The 18,318-nt window shown below is 50.8% G+C and overlaps 2 protein-coding genes across 4 annotated transcripts in view; one reads left to right on the forward strand and one right to left on the reverse strand.

Annotated features, from left to right (window-relative positions):
* Nucleotides 1–3,202, reverse strand: part of CALCOCO2 (calcium binding and coiled-coil domain 2) — a 37,513-nt gene extending 34,311 nt beyond the window's left edge. Inside the window, exons 1-2 of the mRNA XM_042914380.1 lie at nt 3,093–3,202; nt 2,294–2,378 (exon numbers count right to left, since the gene is read on the reverse strand). Coding sequence (XP_042770314.1) covers nt 2,294–2,370 — 77 coding nt within the window. The 5' untranslated portion in view covers nt 2,371–2,378; nt 3,093–3,202. The remainder of the gene's footprint in view (nt 1–2,293; nt 2,379–3,092) is intronic.
* Nucleotides 3,203–3,524: 322 nt separating this feature from the next.
* The window catches only part of TTLL6 (tubulin tyrosine ligase like 6), a 39,061-nt gene continuing 24,267 nt past the window's right edge, over nt 3,525–18,318 (forward strand). For 2 of the 3 annotated variants that reach the window (XM_042914377.1, XM_042914378.1), the window contains exons 1-7: nt 3,525–3,750; nt 10,367–10,459; nt 12,811–13,032; nt 14,357–14,394; nt 15,543–15,661; nt 15,800–15,930; nt 17,699–17,855. In XM_042914377.1, coding sequence (XP_042770311.1) covers nt 10,383–10,459; nt 12,811–13,032; nt 14,357–14,394; nt 15,543–15,661; nt 15,800–15,930; nt 17,699–17,855 — 744 coding nt within the window. In that variant the 5' untranslated portion in view covers nt 3,525–3,750; nt 10,367–10,382. Of the gene's footprint in view, nt 3,751–10,366; nt 10,460–12,810; nt 13,033–14,353; nt 14,395–15,542; nt 15,662–15,799; nt 15,931–17,698; nt 17,856–18,318 lie in introns of those variants that run through there. The other variant, XM_042914379.1, reaches the window with a different exon arrangement.

Genomic DNA, 18,318 nt, shown 5'->3' on the forward strand with positions numbered 1-18,318 from the left:
ACATTTTTCTGGGCCTCGATTTCCTCTTCTAATTCTTTTTTTTTTTTTTAAGTGTATTTTATTTATTTATTTTGAGAGAGAGAGAGGGCAAGCAGAGGAGGGGCAGAGAAAGGGAGAGAGAGAATCCTAAGCAGGCTCTGCACTGCCAGCACAGAGCCTGATGTGGGGCTCGATCTCATGAACCTTGAGAGCGTGACCTGAGCCGAAACCAACAGTCAGATGCTTAACGGACTGAGCCCCCCCCAACCCCGGGCGCCTTTCAATTTCGTCTTCTAAACACAAGAGAAATACCAGGTGGCCTGTAAGATCTCTTCTGATTGAAAAAGAACTCTGATTCTGTGACTCTCAGACCTTGCAGACTTAAAGCAAAAAAACAACACAGAACCAAAACCAAAACCTGGGGTATGAGAAAAAAAAAAAAAAGGTCTTCTAAGAATCTTTGTTTCATTTCCACTCCTGACGCCATCATCCCTGGTACAGATACCAAGACTTGCTTTGTGTGTGTGTGTGTGTGTGTGTGTGTGTTTTAAGTTTTTTATTTTGTTTGTTTTGCTCCGTTGAGAGAATGAGAGACAAAGAGTGAGCGGGGGAGGGGCAGAGAGAGAGGGGGAGACACAGAATCTGGAGCAGAGCCGGATGTGGGGCTCGAACTCACAAACTGTGAGATCATGACCTGGGCCGAAGTCGGTCGCTTCACCGACTGAGCCCCCCAGGTGTCCCATACCAAGACTTCCTTTGACTGGTACAGGCAGAAGCAGGACTTTCTTTGTTCCCCCATCAACTACTTACAGGAAGAGTCCCAAACTGAGAAAGAGCCTGTGTGTCAACTGCAGAGCAAACAACATTCTGAAGGGAAACTGTCTTACTATTTAGTCAGGTGGGTGCCTTGGGAACAAAAAGCCCGTGAAAACAAATTTCATACCTGTGCCTGCAGTCTCCCTTGCGCACTCTTGCCTCTGAGTTTGAGTTTCGGGGGAGGGGACGCGGTCCAACTTTCAACACGCCACTTCAGCCTTTCACACCCAGGCCCAGAAAAACCCTCGGTTTTTCTTTGCTTTCTGATTTCCTGGCCGTCCCTCCGGCCCTGGAGGGGATGCTTTGCTCTACAGTGGGGGCAGTTCTACTGTTTCACCCCCTTGTCAGCACCCCTGAAAGGACAGGGGTGCCAGACTCTGGCCTATTAGCTCCCACTGTGGCCAACCCTCTCGTAAATAACCAGTTGTCAGGGATTTTAATGGAAACCCTCTGGAAGTTGTAAATCTTTGCCGCTCCCTCCCGCATCCTTTCCCTCATTTCCATCACAATATCACTCCAGAGGGACCTCAGACCAAAGCCGGAGCTTGGCAGAGTAGATTGGTGGGACACTGGGGGAAAGAAAGAGGCCGGAAGGGGGAGGGGAACAGAGCTGGGACGGTTGGTCTTAGGGAAGCATCTGCTCTTGGCCAGTTGATGACTGGTCACCTGGGCCTCCAGGGCCCTAGAGGTGGGGAGGGGTGCGATAGCCCAGGGCCACCTGGAGGGAAGGGGGACCGAGGGAAGAGGTAGAAGATGGGATGGCAGGGAGGTTTCTGGAAGAGCAGCAGATGGGCCCCTGGTTTCACCTCAGGCCCTCCAGTGTGAATTTAAGCATCACTAACCAGGCTTTCTTTGTCCACTTGGGGCTAAGCCATGCCTTTGCCTCTAGGCTCCGGCCTGGGCAGATCAGCTGGTAAAGGGACAGGGTCCTGTGCCGGGAGGAAAACTTCCTCCAGCAACTTAGGTCAAAAGGTTAACAGTTTATTCACAGGCATATGAGAGCACTCAGTCGTGAGTAACTGTACAAACAGCTAGGCATAAAGGTTTATTATGTATCAGTTTTATAAGGGGGGGGGAGGGTTGGGGGGGTGATTAGGGCTTCAAAATGGGCTTCTGATGAGACTTGTTTACACAGTTTTTGGAATGTCCAAGTGTCCAGGAACAGTGCCTCCCTGGGGACATAGGGGGTGTGTCAGGGAGAGGGGCAGCGGACTGTTGTAAAGCTCTGCTTTATTCAGATAAGGGATCAGAGGCCAGCCCGAAGTCCCAGGCACATGGATCGGACACAATGTTCCCAATGAATCTGCTAAAACCTTCATCCTCTGGGAAACTCTCCCGGACTAACTCCACATCCTCCACATCAGCGAGGATCTTGCCTCTTCCACTAGTCCTTTTGATTACGGCTTCTCTGGGAAGGGCCTGTGTCTCCTCTGTCTCCCCTCAACCGAGGGAAGAGAACTCTATCCTCAGCGTGAGAGTTAATGTTGCAGAGTCTTACCTAAGTCTTAACTCCTTGGGACTGAACAATCCTTTCCCGCAGGAGCAGCTACATTTCAGGAACATCAATTCAAGCATCTGGAAATCTGCAGAATGAAGAACAATGGATATAGGCAACAAGAAATCCCCGGCGCCATCCATAAGGGAGTTTCCTAAGAACACTGTGGTTCAGGAATTTTATTTATTTATTTTTTAAGTGCTTTTTAAAGTTTATTCATTCATGTCGAGAGAGAGCGCGCACGAGAGAGAGCAAGCGGGGGAGGTCCAGAGAGAAAGAGGGAGAGAGAGAATCCCAGGCGGGCTCCATGCTGACAGCGGAGAGCCCCGTTTGGGGCTCGAACTCACCGCCCGTGAGGTCATGACCTGAGCCGACCAACTGACCCACCACCCCCCCCCCCCCCTCAGGAGTTTTAAATCGATCCTTTGGTCTTTCCCCAATCCTGAACGAACCCAGGTAGACACAGCTCTACTGGCCGCCAACCCTTTGCAGGCCCGCAGGAGTCTGGGCTGACACAGGCGGAAACGGAAGGAAACCACGATCATCTGAATCCAGTCATTACTCGGATTCCCCCGCCTGCCAGAGGACAGTGAGAATGTCGCTGTGCGAAGCCAAGACCCCCGAGCCCTGCGCGGCCGCCTCTCTCGGCCAGGGGCTCGTTCGGTAGAGGGGCCACGACCCCCCCACTCTCTGAGATGTCATGATTCAGTAAGCCAGAGCGGTTCCTTGCAGGTTTGCGGTATCTACCGTTGGAGAAGCTAAACCCGGAGAGATGATGTCAACTGCCCATGATTACACATGCCTGAGATCTTGACTTGGGTCTCAATCCAATGCTGTCTGCGCGGGTCCCCTCTAGTCCCGGTTTCGGCTATTCACCCCTCCCAGAGCGCCAGAGGACGAGACCGCCCCGCTCGGTGCACCCCACCCGCCCCCCTCCCCCCTCCCCCCCCTCCCCCTCCCCCTCTCCCTCCCCCTTCGGGGCAGCTGGAGCTTCCGAGGCAGACAGTTCGGATCCGCTCGGCCCCGAGGCTCCAGCTGCGCCTGCGCACGACGCCCCGACGCCCCGACGGCGCGGGCGGGGGAGGGCGGGGACCCGCGCAGGGCTAGCAGTGGAGCCGCCCCGAGCGCGAGGAGCGCGGCCCAAGCGTCCTCCGCGTCTCCCGGGACGACCTCGGGCGCTGGCCTCTCAGAGCAAAGGGGCGGTTAACTGGATTCGGGGAGGGGGGGGGGGGCACGGCCGCCTGCCGCTGGGGCCAATCGAAGACCTGGAAAGCCCTATATGCAAATATATGTGGGCTGGGCGCACCCCAAGTTAGGAGGGGCGCGGGTTGGGCTTAAGGGTTGTGGGGCAGCCAATGGGACCTTGTCTCCTTAAGTCTTTTGAGGAGGGGGCCCGAAAGTGTGGCTGCGAACGATACGGGCAGCAGAGCGGGGGCAAGACGGGGAGATAGGAATTGCGGGTAAGAGCCCCCCCCAAACCCGTTGCTGGCCCTAGATCGCGGCCTCCTAGTGTCTCCCCACGGAAAACCTGGTTCTTCATACCCCCGAAGTCCCCCTCGGTGCCCAGTTCACCAGGGTTACTCCCTCTGTCCTCCCTGGTGGCTCTCTATGGCCAACGCCACTCGCCCTCCCAGTCCCTGCTCCCTCTTGGCGCCGCAGCTCATCTCTTCCCAGCTCCGTACTGGCGTTCACCCCGGAAATACCCTCGCTCCCTTTCTCATCCTCAAGACCCCGATGCCAGGACCTTGCCCTCAGTCTCTTCCTTTTCTAGCTCCATACCCCCTCTTGTCCCCGCTTCTCACCCGAATCTGGGACACCCTCACTTCCTGCCCTGGATTTCCCAAACCCCAGGGAGCTGTCCCTTAGATACCGGAGATCCCTGGGAATCGCCAAACTTTGTCTGCCTCCTCCTTCCCCATCGCTGGGACTTTCTCCTGATCACCTTTCTTCCTCTGCCTGGAGAAACCTTCCAGAAAGACACTTCTGTTTTGGATAGCCAGCACAGCCCTCAACAAATGCCCCTGCCCCTCCTTTTCAGCTCCCCCCTTTTCAGTTCCTATTTCTCACCTCCTGAGGGAGAATTCTTCTAGGCTTGAGGAACGTTCTCCTTTGGGATTTGAACCCTAGGAAAAATGTAACTCACATTTGGGAATGAGATGGGAAGGGAGCTAACCTTTACTAAGCACCGGTATGTACCAGGCTCTACATTCAGTAAGTTATTTAATAGATACACCAATCCTGCTGTTATATTTTCATTTTACATAGCTTTTATTTTAAACCAAGCACTGCTTTAAGAGCATTATAAATGTTAACTCATTTCGTCTTTAAATAACCCCCCAAGATAGATAATTATTTTCCTCATTTTCCTCATGAGGAAACTGAGGTACAAAGAAACTCAGTTTCTCACCCACAGTCACCCACTAGGAAGTAGAGCTGGGATCTGGATCCAGATCCATCTGTCTTTGCTGGTGATGCAGAGTATTGTGCAGAAAATGACTGGGCGTGAGCCTGCCCTGAACAATGCATCTTCCCCTCAGTTTCTGGCAGAGCAAAAAATGGAATCTAAGTCAGCAAATTCTGAGTGTTTCCAGAGAATATGGCTGGTCACTCTCAGCACTTCTTACTGGCACAGCCCTTAAGCAGTTGAGTGCCCCCATCCCTCCCTTGTTAATCCACATCTTGCTAAGAACCCATTTAGTCCCTGGGCTGAAATTCCAAGGGTGGCTAGAAGGAAAAGGCAAAAGTTCATAAAAAGCATCTCAATTTATTCTGCCTGCGTCAAAGCTCAAAGCACTTAAAATTTTTTTTTTTATGTTTATTTTATTTTTGAGAAAGAGACAGAGCACAAGCCGGAGAGGGACAGAGAGAGAGGGAGACACAGAATCCAAAGCAGGCTCCAGGCTCTCAGCTGTCAGCACAGAGCCCGATGCGGGGCTCGAACCCACAAGCAATGAGATCATGACCTGAGCTGAAATCGGCGCTCAACTGACTGAGCCACCCAGGCGGCCCGCACTTTTCTTTTTAAAATATATATTTATTTATCTTTGAGAGAGAGAGTGTGAGTGGGGGAAGGGCAGAGAGAGAGGGAGACACAGAATCCGAAGCAGGCTCCAGGCTCTCAGCTGTCAGCACAGAGTTGGACGCGGGGCTCGAACCCACGAACCGTGAGATCATGACCTGAGCTGAATTTGGATACTTAACTTGACTGCGCCACCCAGGCACCCCAAAGCACTTTTCTAGATGTGAAGTTTTTATCTTCTGGTGGTCCGGTAATCACAGAAAAGATAGGGAATAAAAGATAGGGAATGAAGGTGAACCTGAAAGCAATGTAACATTGTGTGTCAATGACACTAAAAAAAAAAAAAAAAAAAAAGGGAATGAGGGAGGCGATATTACTTGGCTTCTTATGACATACAAAATCAAAGAGGCAAAGCTGAAAGCAAGATCCAGAGGTCTAACCTCCCCATCTTCCCCAAGATCCAGAGGTCTAACCTCCCCATGCTTTCAACCTTTTCCAAGAGCTAGCCACTGGAAGCCTTCAGAGGGATGCTTCTGGTAGAGGAATGAGGACCCAAAGTTGTAAAAGGGAGGAGGTGCGGGAAAACATATTATTTGGGAGAAGAGAAGCTAGTCATCCGGCAGACACAGTAGGATGGCCCTTCAGTGCCATATGTAATTCTACAGACTGAAAGAAAAGTCCAGGCTCTGAAGGTCGGGATGAAAAAACTTAGTTACAACTTTAAACATGCTCCATGATCTGTTCGTAACCACCAAATAATTCTTTTCTCCAATGTATTGACACCCGTATTAATTCCGCCTTGCCAAAGAAAGCGCTAGATATTTTCCGTGCACCTCTAGGGGGAAGAAGAGGAGTCAGCATGTATAGTCTTTCAGAAGTGGAAATGAAATACGCTCCCTCCTGTGAGATTTTTCCAAATAATCTGCAATGTGTTTGCATGAAGCCATCCCAGGGCTCATTCCCTCCCCCTGGTGGCCAATGAAGGGCATTTTCATGCTGTCTAGCAAGATTTGGTCGGCTTTGCCTGGCGTGGAAGCTTCTCCAAGATCAAACCCCACACTAAAATGAGAGGAAACATCACTGTTTGTAAATGGTCTTAACTGTCCTCTTTGGAAAGGTGAACTAAATGTTTCTTGCATCATTAAGTAAAACCAAAGATAGTATTTACTGTGTTTGCTATGTTAGCACAAGTCAGTTGCCTTAAACATTCTCCAAAGCACTTAGTCCGCATTGCCTGTCCATTCACCTGGCGTAATGGAAAGATGAGCAGAGGGTTCGGTAGCCAGGGCTTTGGTCCTGGCCCTTCTGACTCGCTCTCTGGCTTTGTGCGAGTCCCCTCCTCTAGCTGGCAGGGGCATTTCAAAACTTCTAAAAAGCAAACAGTTTGAACTAGGTATTCTCATGGTCCCTCCCAGCTGTAATATTGAGGAATTCAGTAAGAGCTGAGAAAGTGTTCCAGGGGTGCCTGGGTGGCTCGGTCGGTTAAGCGTCTGACTCTTTTTGTTTTTGGGTTTTTTTTTTTAGTTTATTTATTTAATTAATTTACCTCCAAGTTAGTTAGCATCTGGTGCAACAATGATTTCAGGAGTAGATTCCTTAATGCCCCTTATCCATTTAGCCCATCTCCCCTCCTACAACCTCTCCAGTAACCCTCTGTGTGTTCACCATATTTATGAGCCTCTTCCATTTTGTCCCCCTCCCTGTTTTTATATTATTTTTGCTTCCCCTTCCCTTATATTCATCTGTTTGGTATCTTAAATTCCTCATACGAGTGAAGTCCTATGATATTTGTCTTTCTCTGACTAATTTCGCTTAGCCTCACGACCTCCAGTTCCAGCCACACCGTTGCAAATGGCGAGATTTCATTCTTGTTGATTGCCGAGCAATACTCCATTGTCTATATATACCACATCTTCTTTATCCATTCATCTGCCAATGCACATTTGGGCTCTTTCCATACTTTGGCTATTGTCGAGAGAAGTGTCTGACTCTTTTTTTTTTTTTTTTTTGGTGCAAAAAGGTGATTTTATTAAAGCATGGGGACAGGACCCATGGGCGGGAAGAGCTGCTTATTTTATTTTTTTGGTGAAGCGTCTGGCTCTTGATCTCAGCTCAGGTCTTGATCTCCGCGTCATGAGTTCAAGCCCTGTGTCGGGCTCTGCGCTGGGTGTGAGGTTTACTTTAAAAAAAAAAAAAGTTGTAATTATACCCCCAAATAAGAGCCCACGTACAACGTGGACTTTGGTGACAAGAAGGGCAGGAAACGGAGATCCAGGCAGATCCAGGCCCTTAATGGAGGTGGGAATTTGGAAGCAGTTGGCTTTAAGGAAAATGGGACCAACTGATTGTTAAGGGACTGAGGTCACCAAAACCGCTTCTGGGAGCTGGGAGACCAGTCGCTTCACTTTCCGGTCACGCCGTTTATGAGTGATCAGCTGAGAGGGAAAGGCAGCGTGTGGCGTGTAGAAGAGAGATAGGCTGTGGAACCCCAGCTATGTCTCCTGCCTTTGCCCCTCTGTGCCTCAATCTTCTCATCTGTAATGGACGCGAGAGAATGTCTATGACCTGATGGTCTGCTGAGACAGTACCTATGGATATAAAATGCTTCAGTACAATGGAAATGCTTAGTTACGTGGTAAGTAGGTTGTGAAAAGTAGCTACGGTTACTCATGAGTGACACGAAGTGTTGGAAGTGCCCTCTTCAACCCAAGGCCAGTGCTTGAAAAACTGCTATTTATCTAATGCTCACAACAGCTCTTCTATTATATAGATGAGGAAAACGAACGGTAAGCTAAATTAGTCCATGAATCTATTCATTCTTCCAGTCTGATCATTCGGGAAGCTTATAACCCTCTGGTATCTGCCAGACCCGGTAGTAGGAGCTGAGCATTCACAGACACTGTCTGTTCCATCAGGGAGGTCACAGTCCAGGGCCACATAGCTGGTGCTGACAGGTAGCCTTTAGTGAGCACTTACTCTGCGCCTGGCACTGTCCTAAGCACTTTGTATTATCTTAACTCCTTTTAATTTCCGTAACTGGCTGGGGCAGACCGTTTTACAGATGGGGAAACTAAGGCAGAAGGGGCAATGAAATACATTGCCCGAGGCCATGCGACTAGAAAGTGGCAGAGCTGGGATTTCTTTTTTTTTTTTTTTTTTAATTTTTTTTTTTTAACGTTTATTTATTTTTGAGACAGAGAGAGACAGAGCGTGAACAGGGGAGGGGCAGAGAGAGAGGGAGACACAGAATCCGAAGCAGGCTCCAGGCTCCGAGCCATCAGCCCAGAGCCCGACGCGGGGCTCGAACTCACGGACCGTGAGATCGTGACCTGAGCTGAAGTCGGACGCTTAACCGACTGAGCCACCCAGGCGCCCCCAGAGCCGGGATTTCAACCCAGGCAGACAGGCTCCAGAATCTGAGTCCTCAGCGACTTCACTTCCGCTGCCTCTTAGCAGGTGACTTAAAGTCACGCCTCTCACTGCAGCGGCCCTCACGCCAGGATGTACGTATATCTCGGGATGCCGGCAGCCCCCCTTCACCCTTTTATATTCTCCTTAGCCCCGTCCTTCGAATTTGCTGCCTCTCCTTCTCTACTTCCACAAGACTGCGAGACTACTTTTGACACCCGAATTGTTGGGCGGGAGAGAAGGGAGTGGCTGCTGGCACTGGGTAAGAGGAGACTGGTAGAGTCCAGTAAGACCCGAGACTCTCTGGAGGAAGCAGCTTCTGTTCTAACTCACAGCGGCTTGGGGGCCAGAGAGATGCCAGAAGAGGGCAGGCAAATTCAGATGTCAAGGGCGCCCGGCTTGCGGCCCGGAGAGAAATGATCTGGACGTACGAAAATGTTTCCTCTCTCTTCATGCTACTGTGAGAAAAATAACAGCACAGGCGCAGCTGTTTTGTGACTCTGGTGTCACGGAGGCCACAGGGACCGGACTGGGGCAGGTTGAAAAATAGCTAATGAGGGAGGCATTATTTGGCTCTGGCGGATTTCTGGCATGAAGCACTGGGGACCTACTTTTCCAGAAGCAACAGAAATCTGGATTTTTATGAGAAATCCACATTTCCTACTTATTGGCAACTCCTTTATGTACCCGTTCTTGCTAAGTTTTACTTATTTGTTTTGAGAGTGCGCGCACGCGTGCACGCGCGCCTGCAGGGGAGGGGCAGAGAGAGAGGGAGAGAGAATCCCAAGCAGGCTCCGCTCTGTCAGGCTGTCAGGGCAGAGCCCGGTGCCACGGTCGAGTTCATGAACCGTGACGTCAGGACCTGAGCCGACACCAAGAGCCGGACGCCTAACTGGCTGAGTCACCAGGCACCCCAGCAACGACTTCTATTTAAAAAAAATTTTTTTTAACGTTTATTTATTTTTGAGACAGAGAGAGACAGAGCATGAACGGGGGAGGGGTAGAGAGAGAGGGAGACACAGAATCCGAAGCAGGCTCCAGGCTCCGGGCCATCAGCCCAGAGCCCGACGCGGGGCTCGAACTCATGGACCGCGAGATCGTGACCTGAGTTGAAGTCGGACGCCTAACCGACTGAGCCACCCAGGCGTCCCTACTTCTATTTAAAACTATAACAACTACACACTGTGGTGGGCCAAGTAAACATTTCTGCAGGTGGATTCAGCATGTGACCCCAGGCACACCCCCCCCCGCCCCCCCCCTTCCTCCCCCTGGCAAACTTTGAGCACCATATTCTCTATCAGGAACCTTTGAGAGAAGTCAGCGGGATTTAGCCTTGAGGAAGAAACAGGACGGAGAGGGCTGGGGGAGGAGGAAGCTGGGAGACCAAAGGCAAAGCAAAAATAGACACATGGGGGCATCGACTGCTCTCCGCCACCTTGCACCTGACTCAAGCGCCATTCAACTGGCAATCGGGTCATAGATAGCCTAGAATACAGGGGAAAGGCAGGTGGGAACCAATGCGGTGGCGATCAGTTCCCTGAGAAGTACATGGGTTCGGTTCCCTGGTCCATGTGCCTGAGGCCCTCTGGGACAAGAGGAAACAGAATTTGATCTTGTTGTTGTTGTTGTTGTTTTTCTCTTTGAGGCAGGCAGACAGCGGCAGCCATGACTTGTTCTTACCACTTGGGCAAGGACTCGAAAGACAGCAGAGACAACTCGCGACTCCAGAGGCCACGTTCAGGGTCAGTTTTGTCTCCTCGAGTTAACATTAACCTTTGGGTAAACGGAGCCACTCCTCCACGGCTTGGTAAACAGAAGCCGTTGCGGAGGGCCAGGGGAGCGGAACGGGCTGTTTATCTGAAATCAAGGGAGCAGCCCCAGGTCAATATTTCACGTACCTCGGTCCTCTTGGACTTTGCCAAGAATGTGCCTGTCCACTGGGCAACACGGGCTCACGAGGCCCAGGTTTCGTCGGGTGGTTGTGCCGAGTACAACTCTGTCTCCCCTTTTCAGGTGTCACCATAACTGGGCTTGGGAATAAGTGACAGCCCTCTTTGGCAAGAGAGAAACCAGGGGCAGTCCCTGGCTGACTTAATAATTCTGCCCTTCCTCTTGGCGACGGCTGTGAGCTTTCAGTGTGATGGTGGGTGTGATAATTCTCTGAAAACACTAAAGAAGTACACACATATAAGGGAGGCTTTTTTTTTAATTTTTTAACGTTTATTTATTTTTGAGAGAGAGGGAGAGACAGAGCACGAGTCGGGGAGAGGCAGAGAGAGAGGGAGACACAGAATCGGAAGCAGGCGCCAGGCTCCGAGCCATCAGCACAGAGCCCGACGCGGGGCTCGAACCCACAAACTGCGAGATCATGACTTGAGCCGAAGTCCGACACTCAACCGACGGAGCCACCCAAGAGGGCGGCTTTATTACTGAGTTATTCATACGTAGCCTCCAAGTTAGAGCCCTCTACTCCCCAATTTTGGTGTGGGAAAGGGGCAGAGAGACACAGAAGGATGCAGTTATGTTAAAAATGTGGTGACAGGTACAAAAAATTGTCTAGAATTAGCAAGTTTGGGTATGGAGGGAAAGTGATTCCCATGAGATTATGTGAGTTGGTGAGCCAGCTGTTATGGTATATTGCTGGAGGTAGGCCAAATTTTTGGGAGTCCCTCTGGGAAACAACATGGCAAGATAGATAGATAGGTAGATAGATGATAGATAGATAGATAGATAGATAGATAGATAGATAAAATAAAACTAGAAGCTAATTTCTATATTAACCTAGTAATCCTGGCTCCAGATATATACGTGTCCTTTTCTAAACTTCCTTTAATGTTATATTATGTCATTACTAATAATATGTTATAATAAGGTATAATAAACACATTAATACATTTTTTAAAAACCAAAGCGTTTATGAGGGAAGAACAGGTGGTAGGTAGGAAGGGCATCAAAGGACAGGGGTTCCAATGGTGAGAAGGTTGGCAGGGATTTGGAGGTAAAGAGGGGAAGGGCCCCAGAAGATTGGCTTTATGGTCATAGAAATCTTGGAGGTGAAGGTGATGAATCAGTTCATTGGATCTGGGCTGTTCTGGGTCACCCCAAGCAAACTAAGCACATTCCTAAGGATTATTGAAACTAAGGCATTAAAAATCATTCGAAAACCTTGGGGCACCTGGGTAGCTCAGTCGGTTAAGTGTCCGACTTCGGCCCAGGTCATGATCTCGCAGTTCGTGAGTTCGAGCCCTGCGTCGGGCTCTGTGCCGACAGCTCAGAGCCTGGAGCTGCTTCAGATTCTGTGTCTCCCTCTCTCTCTGCCCCTCCCCTGCTTGTGCCCTGTCTCCGTCTCTCTCTCTCTCCCAAAAATAAATAATTAAAAAAAAAACATTAAAAAATATTGAAATTCCCAGCAAACAACGAAGAAGTCATCATGGGGATAGGAGGAGGGACAAGAACTCTGCTGGACTTCCTTAGTGCTATTTTACCGTTTGGTCTTGTTTTTACGTTGAATCGCAGGGGGCGGGAGACACTGTAGCCTTTTCTGTGGTTGGGATCTCGGAAGGGCTCCCTCTGGCCCTGAGCTGGGTATGTGTTCAGTCAGCTACAAACTGACCCTGTGCTCCGCTCCCTTTGCATTCACGGTCAGGCAGCAGGTTGGGCGTGGGACGTTCAGCGTCGTGGGGAGCCAGTTAACGGACCTCCTCAGAGCGCCTCGTCTACACCCACTGGGACTAACTCCCTCAGCTAGGAAGGCTTAGGCCTTGGTTCCGAGGCTGTCTCCAGGCACTCGCTCACTTTAATAAGATTGTTTACCAGGTGCTATGCATAGCATCTCAGCCTACTCCTGAAAAATCCCAGGAGGGCAAAACCAAAGCCAGGATTGGCTGAGCGAGTCCCCAAGGTCAGAGTCAGTGGCAAAAGGTGGAATCGGCTCTCTCCCCGAGCTGGCACCCACCGTGGAGGTGGGGTGGCATTTTATAAACTGCAATCTGTCCCCTGGTCTCCGAGTGGGTCTACCACCCGCATGAGCAAGGGAGGGGGTCCCCCTGCAGGTGGATTCAAGTAACTGCCGCTCCTTCTGCCCTCTCTCCAGGGTGGGCCGGGATTTGCCCCCAGCGTCCTCCCAGGCTGGGGAGATGCTCCAGTGCCTGCCTTTGGAGGGCGAGGAAGGGGCAGACTCAGAAGAGCAGGAGGACAGCTCCCCAGAAGAGTCGAAAGAAATCGTCACCCTGGTTTTCATGAGCGAGAACGCTGGGGTACAAGAGAGGCTTCAGAATGCCCCGCAGCAAGGCAAGAAGAAGAGGAAGAAAAAAAGGTTAGGACCAAAAGATGGGGAATGGGGTTCCGTGTTGTTGGGAGCAGAGGGGACCCGGAGGGAAGGGGGCCTTGGCCGCTAATGAGAGGGTAAAAGAGGCTGTCAAAATCACACCCCTTTCGGTTCGGATGGAAAGGATCCACTTGATGACCTGTTGCATAGAACCAAACGACGGTGTTCGTAATCTTTTTTTTTTTTTTTTTTTTTTTTTTTTTCAACGTTTTTAATTTATTTTTGGGACAGAGAGAGACAGAGCATGAACGGGGGAGGGGCAGAGAGAGAGGGAGACACAGAATCGGAAATAGGCTCCAGGCTCCGAGCCATCAGCCCAGAGCCCGACGCGGGGCTCGAACTCACGGACCGCGAGATCGTGACCTGGCTGAAGTCGGACGCTTAACCGACTGCGCCACCCAGGCGCCCCTGGTGTTCGTAATCTTAACCACACTGTGTCCTAATCGTCCTTCTATTTGTTGTTTAGCATGCCTTTTTTTTTTTTTAATTGTGCGGAGAGAGACAGTTTCCTTGTTTTAAGGAAGTGCTTATTGCCTTGGGAACTCAGTACATTTAAAGAAAATTTTAAGGTTTATTTACTTTTGAGAGAGAGGGAGAGACAGAGCACGAGTGGGAGAGAGGCAGAGACAGAGGGAGACACAGAATCGGAAGCAGGCTCCAGGCTCTGAGCTGTCGGGGCTCGAACCCACAAACCGCGAGGTCATGACCTGAGCTGAAGTCGGACACTTAACCGACTGAGCCCCCCGGGTGCCCCAGTACATTTTAAAAATAACAAGACTGATGCCGATTTCCGGGATCCGACTGTGGCTTCTGTGTTCTGGTTCCCATTTAATATTCTGTCGCGCTTCGCCTCTTTTGGGGAAAATGGATCAGTCCTCAGACTCACTGATGTGTGACAGCTTGTCCACTTTCTAACTCACAACTTCCGTTAGTGGGGGCGGGGGGGGGGGAGGCAAGAGGTGGGCGACCATGAAGTAATTTGGCCGAAAAGATTTTTACTTCCTGCTCCTGATGGGCCGCTGGAGTCAAAGGATTGAGGAGGCAAGGTTCATAGGAAGCCAAAGCAGAATTCGTTACAACCACAATGCAGAATTTCGACCTCGTGGGCTGGGTAATGGTAGCGCCCGTGTTTTTTCTGCCTCTCTGCAATCCTTTGGATTCGTGTCTTCAGTAGGGGTGTAGTCAAACCAGGCTGGGTGCGACTGAGTAGGCTTGGACCCGCCTGGGGTGGGATGCTTCTGGGTGCGGCCACGTGTTCTGGCAAGTGCGTCTGTCTCTGTCTTGCCGCTTTCCTTCTTCTCTTTTCCAGATGATTGGTGATCAATCTCTCCACCTGCCGATACGAGAGCGGTGAGCGCCTGCGTTCGAGGGATCCACAATGGGGACCCAGCGGATTGCCCCCAAAGGGTTGGGAAGGGTCACTTGTATCTTCTTGGGGGTGAAAAGGGGGTGTCTCCAAATCCTCACGTTTCCTTCACCCAGCTCAATTAACTATTCGAGGAAGAGAATCTCACTCCAAGAAAACGTGGGTTTTGACCATGGTGGTGCCATACTTCAGTTCTCTGTAGTTCTGATGTAGGGTTCTTTGGGAATCTGTAGAAAAGGCAGGGGTTGGTCCTTGTTAGAGCAGAAGTTAGAGACTGGCAGCCTACAGACCCACGTTGGACTATAGAGAAGTGTTGTTGTCATTATATAATTCCGAGTTTGAGTAAGTTTCAGCCTGGTCCTGCCTTTCCTGGTCACTTGCAGGCACTTCTTCCTTTCCAGGCCTTTTTTTTTTTCTTTTGTGTGTTTGCGTTGGAGTGAGCTCCCAGTTCCAAATGCTAACAGGGACAGAGAAAGAAGGATGTGATAGCATATAAGTGTGGGTTTTTTTTTAATGTTTTATTTATTTTTGGGAGAGCGTGCACCCGCAGGGGAGGGGCAGAGAGAGAGGCGGACAGAGGATCCGAAGCGGGCTCCGAGCTGACGGCAGAGAGCCCGATGTGGGGTTCGAGCTCACGAGCCACGAGATCATGACCCTGGCTGAAGTCGGACGCTCAACCGACGGAACCGCCCAGGGGCCCCAGCCTATATGTGGTTTTGAAATGCATTGTATACTTTTTTTTTCTGTTAGCTTCCTACTTAAGCTTGACTCTGGCTAATGTTAAGGATTAGTTTACATTCCCTGAACACAGAGTGCTTAGTGTTTGGAGGAAAGCCAGAAGCCTACTTCCTGGCAAGGGAAAGCCAGGGCAGGTAAAACATTCTTCCCAGATAACCTTCCGTGGGGTTCACCGGGTATAGGCTGTATTCCTCCGCAGATCTCCCTGTGTCTTTCTTGGCAAAGGTATGTCCAGACCAGGCAAGATGGCTGCCAGTTCCAACGAGCTGAGGTGTCTCTCTTCAGCACATGGTCTGACATGGTCTGAGACCGCCTAGAAACATAGCCTCCCCACCCCATGCTCCTTCCCCACTTCCGGGGCTAACAGGCCTTTCTTTCTCCAACTCCATGGCAGTGCGTAGGGCTGCCCAGCGGTATGGCCTTCGTGAGGGAGGGGAAACCAATGACTGGACTCTCTACTGGACAGACTACTCAGTGTCGCTGGAGAGGGTGATGGAGATGAAAAGTTACCAGGTATCTGGGGCAGAGCTGGTCCTCAGTGTAAGTGTGGCATCTATCCAGCGGGCTCCCACTTTTAGGACCGTCCAGCAAGGGGATCTCCTGGGTTCTCCCGTGGCCCCCATTATTCATGAATTCTGGCTTCCTTCACAGAAAATAAATCACTTCCCTGGGATGAGTGAAATCTGCCGAAAGGACTTGCTGGCCAGAAATATGAGCCGCATGTTAAAGATGTTCCCTAAGGATTTCCTCTTCTTCCCTAGGACCTGGTGTCTTCCTGCCGAGTAAGTGCCCACCTGTGCACCCTTCTCCACCCTCCACCCCCAATTTACGTTTCCGTCTTGCTCTTGATTCCCTGGTGCCACTTTCCCTTCCCAAAGGATCCCCCATCTATCTCTCTCCTTTTCAGGAAGAGAAGGGAAAAAGGGTGTGTCCAAGGTTGAGAAAACACAAAGCTCTGCTATAAAAAATTAGATGACATCTCGGGGCTGGGTGCCTTGGAGCTTGGGCCTGTAGTTGGGATGCGAATGGGCTCTGACCCTGAACGCTGTTGATTTTGAACTTGTTCCAACCTTTTAAGTGTGCAGTTTCTGGATTTTGAAGGACCACGAACACTTCTGGAGGGAGTGAGATAATGGTTAGTGCCCAGGTTGGGAGCAGGGAGGGACGCCTGACCTCTGTCCCACGGCAGGACTATGGATGGCAGGCAGCCTTTCCCCATCCCCCACCTCACTTTCTCCGTCTTGAAACTGGGCACCCATTCTCGGTACACAAATTGCTCTGGACCACACCACCAAGGAACAGAAGAAACGTGAGATGACATAAATGTGACCTGGGTACAACCTGGTCTTTGGGATGAGGTGGACGGGGCAGAGAAGCGTTGCCATTGGAATTATATTCACACAGCAAGAATCCTACTCTGTCCTCTGCACCCAGTGCTTTTCCTTTTTTTTTTTTTTTTTTTTTTTTTAATGTTTATTTACTTTTGAGAGAAAGAGAGAGAGCATGAGCAGGGGAGAGGCAGAGAGAGAGAGGGAGACAGAGATCCCAAGTGGGCTCGGCACTGAGAACGGAGAGCCTGAATGCAGGGCTCGAACTCACGAACCGTGAGATTATGACCTAAACTGAAGTCGGACGCTTAACCCACTGAGCCACCCCGGCACCCTCCCAGTGCTTTTCCAAACCAGGAGCTCCAAGATTCCCAGACTTCCTCAGCTTGTCTGGAACAACTTTCGGGACTTAGTAGCAACTCAGAAGGAAACATGTTTGCCTTTAAGCCACCGGGCACATCCAGATGTCATGGCCCCTAAGGAACTTGGCAGTCAAGTGACTTCTCTAGTGGTCACAATGCAAATGAGTTAAAATGCAAAACTAGTGTAGCAGGACTAAGCTCTGTAATGCATCACATTGGCTTCTTTCTTCCGGATACGCTTTCTTCAGAGCGGAGAATACTGTTTGCACCTTGATGCTCTGGCTGGAGGAGAGGTGTTATCCGGGAAGAGCTGGGACCTAGAGTAGGGAAGGAGACGGGTTGATCCGAGGTCACAACACTTGTCAGGGCTTGAGCCAGATGCAGAACGCCACATCTCCTGTCTGCAGACCCGCAAGGCCAAAACACTCGGGTCCCAGCTCCCTTCGCGGGGCATGCAGTCTGTGTTAACACCTTGCATGCCTTCTGTCATGTGATCAACCACCGTACAAGCCAGGTGTCGTGACCCCACGGTGTAGGTGATGGGAGTAAGGCTTAAAGAGGTCAAGTCCTTGCGAAGGGTTACACAGCTGTGAGCGGTGTCGCCTGGGTTTAAATCCCGGCCCAAGTTCCCCCCAAAGCCCACCCTCCCTCCACCGTGTGCGCGTGTGCACGGCTGTCTCTCCTATTGCCAGATCTCGTAGGTGTGTCTGTTAGCTCGAGGGCTTTTTCACATTAGAGAGCTTTAGTGTTTCTGTTTTGGTTTGGCTTTTGATGTTTTTTTTGTTAATAAAGGGCTAGGCTTCCTTTGCACTGCTCCCCCTCTAAAGGCGTATTTCATTCCCTTTCTGCCGCTCTGGTAGCTGGGGAGATTTGCAGAACTACAGCAGGTCAAGAAAAAATAAGACGTACATTTGTAAGCCGGATTCGGGCTGCCAAGGGAAAGGTATATTCATCACCCGGACGGTGAAAGATATCAAGCCAGGCGAGGATATGATCTGTCAACTCTATATTTCAAAGGTACTTCTTCCTTGGGATTATTTATTTCTTGCTACAGCAACCTCATGCTCTGGCTTCACTGGACTGTGGGAAATGAGGGGACGGGGGCTGGCGATGGGGGCCGAGCCGAGTCGTGTCTTCTGCCCTGGAAGCTGTCAGAGCAGGCCTTCGGACCAGGGATGTGATGTGTGCTTGGGCAAGCGTCTCTCACCCTTGTGCCCCTGTAGCTGGTCTAGCCTTACTAGGCTGGCCCTTGTCCTCCAACAGATGGCAGCTGGAAGGCACCTTTGGTCTGTGGGTGCCCCGCTTCATTTGGGAGAGGGGAATCGTCCTGGAGAGATCATGGTGACCGGCTTTACTCCATGGCTGGAGGTCAGAGGTCACAGTGGTACAGCCCACCGCAGGGAGGGAGCCCTCTGGGAACGGGCGCGGACTGGGAAGGCCCGGCCAGCCCTGCAGGAAGCACTCTTGCAGAAGTGACATG

This window comes from Panthera leo, chromosome E1 (assembly GCF_018350215.1).
Source record: "Panthera leo isolate Ple1 chromosome E1, P.leo_Ple1_pat1.1, whole genome shotgun sequence".
NCBI classification, from domain to species: Eukaryota; Metazoa; Chordata; class Mammalia; order Carnivora; family Felidae; genus Panthera; species Panthera leo.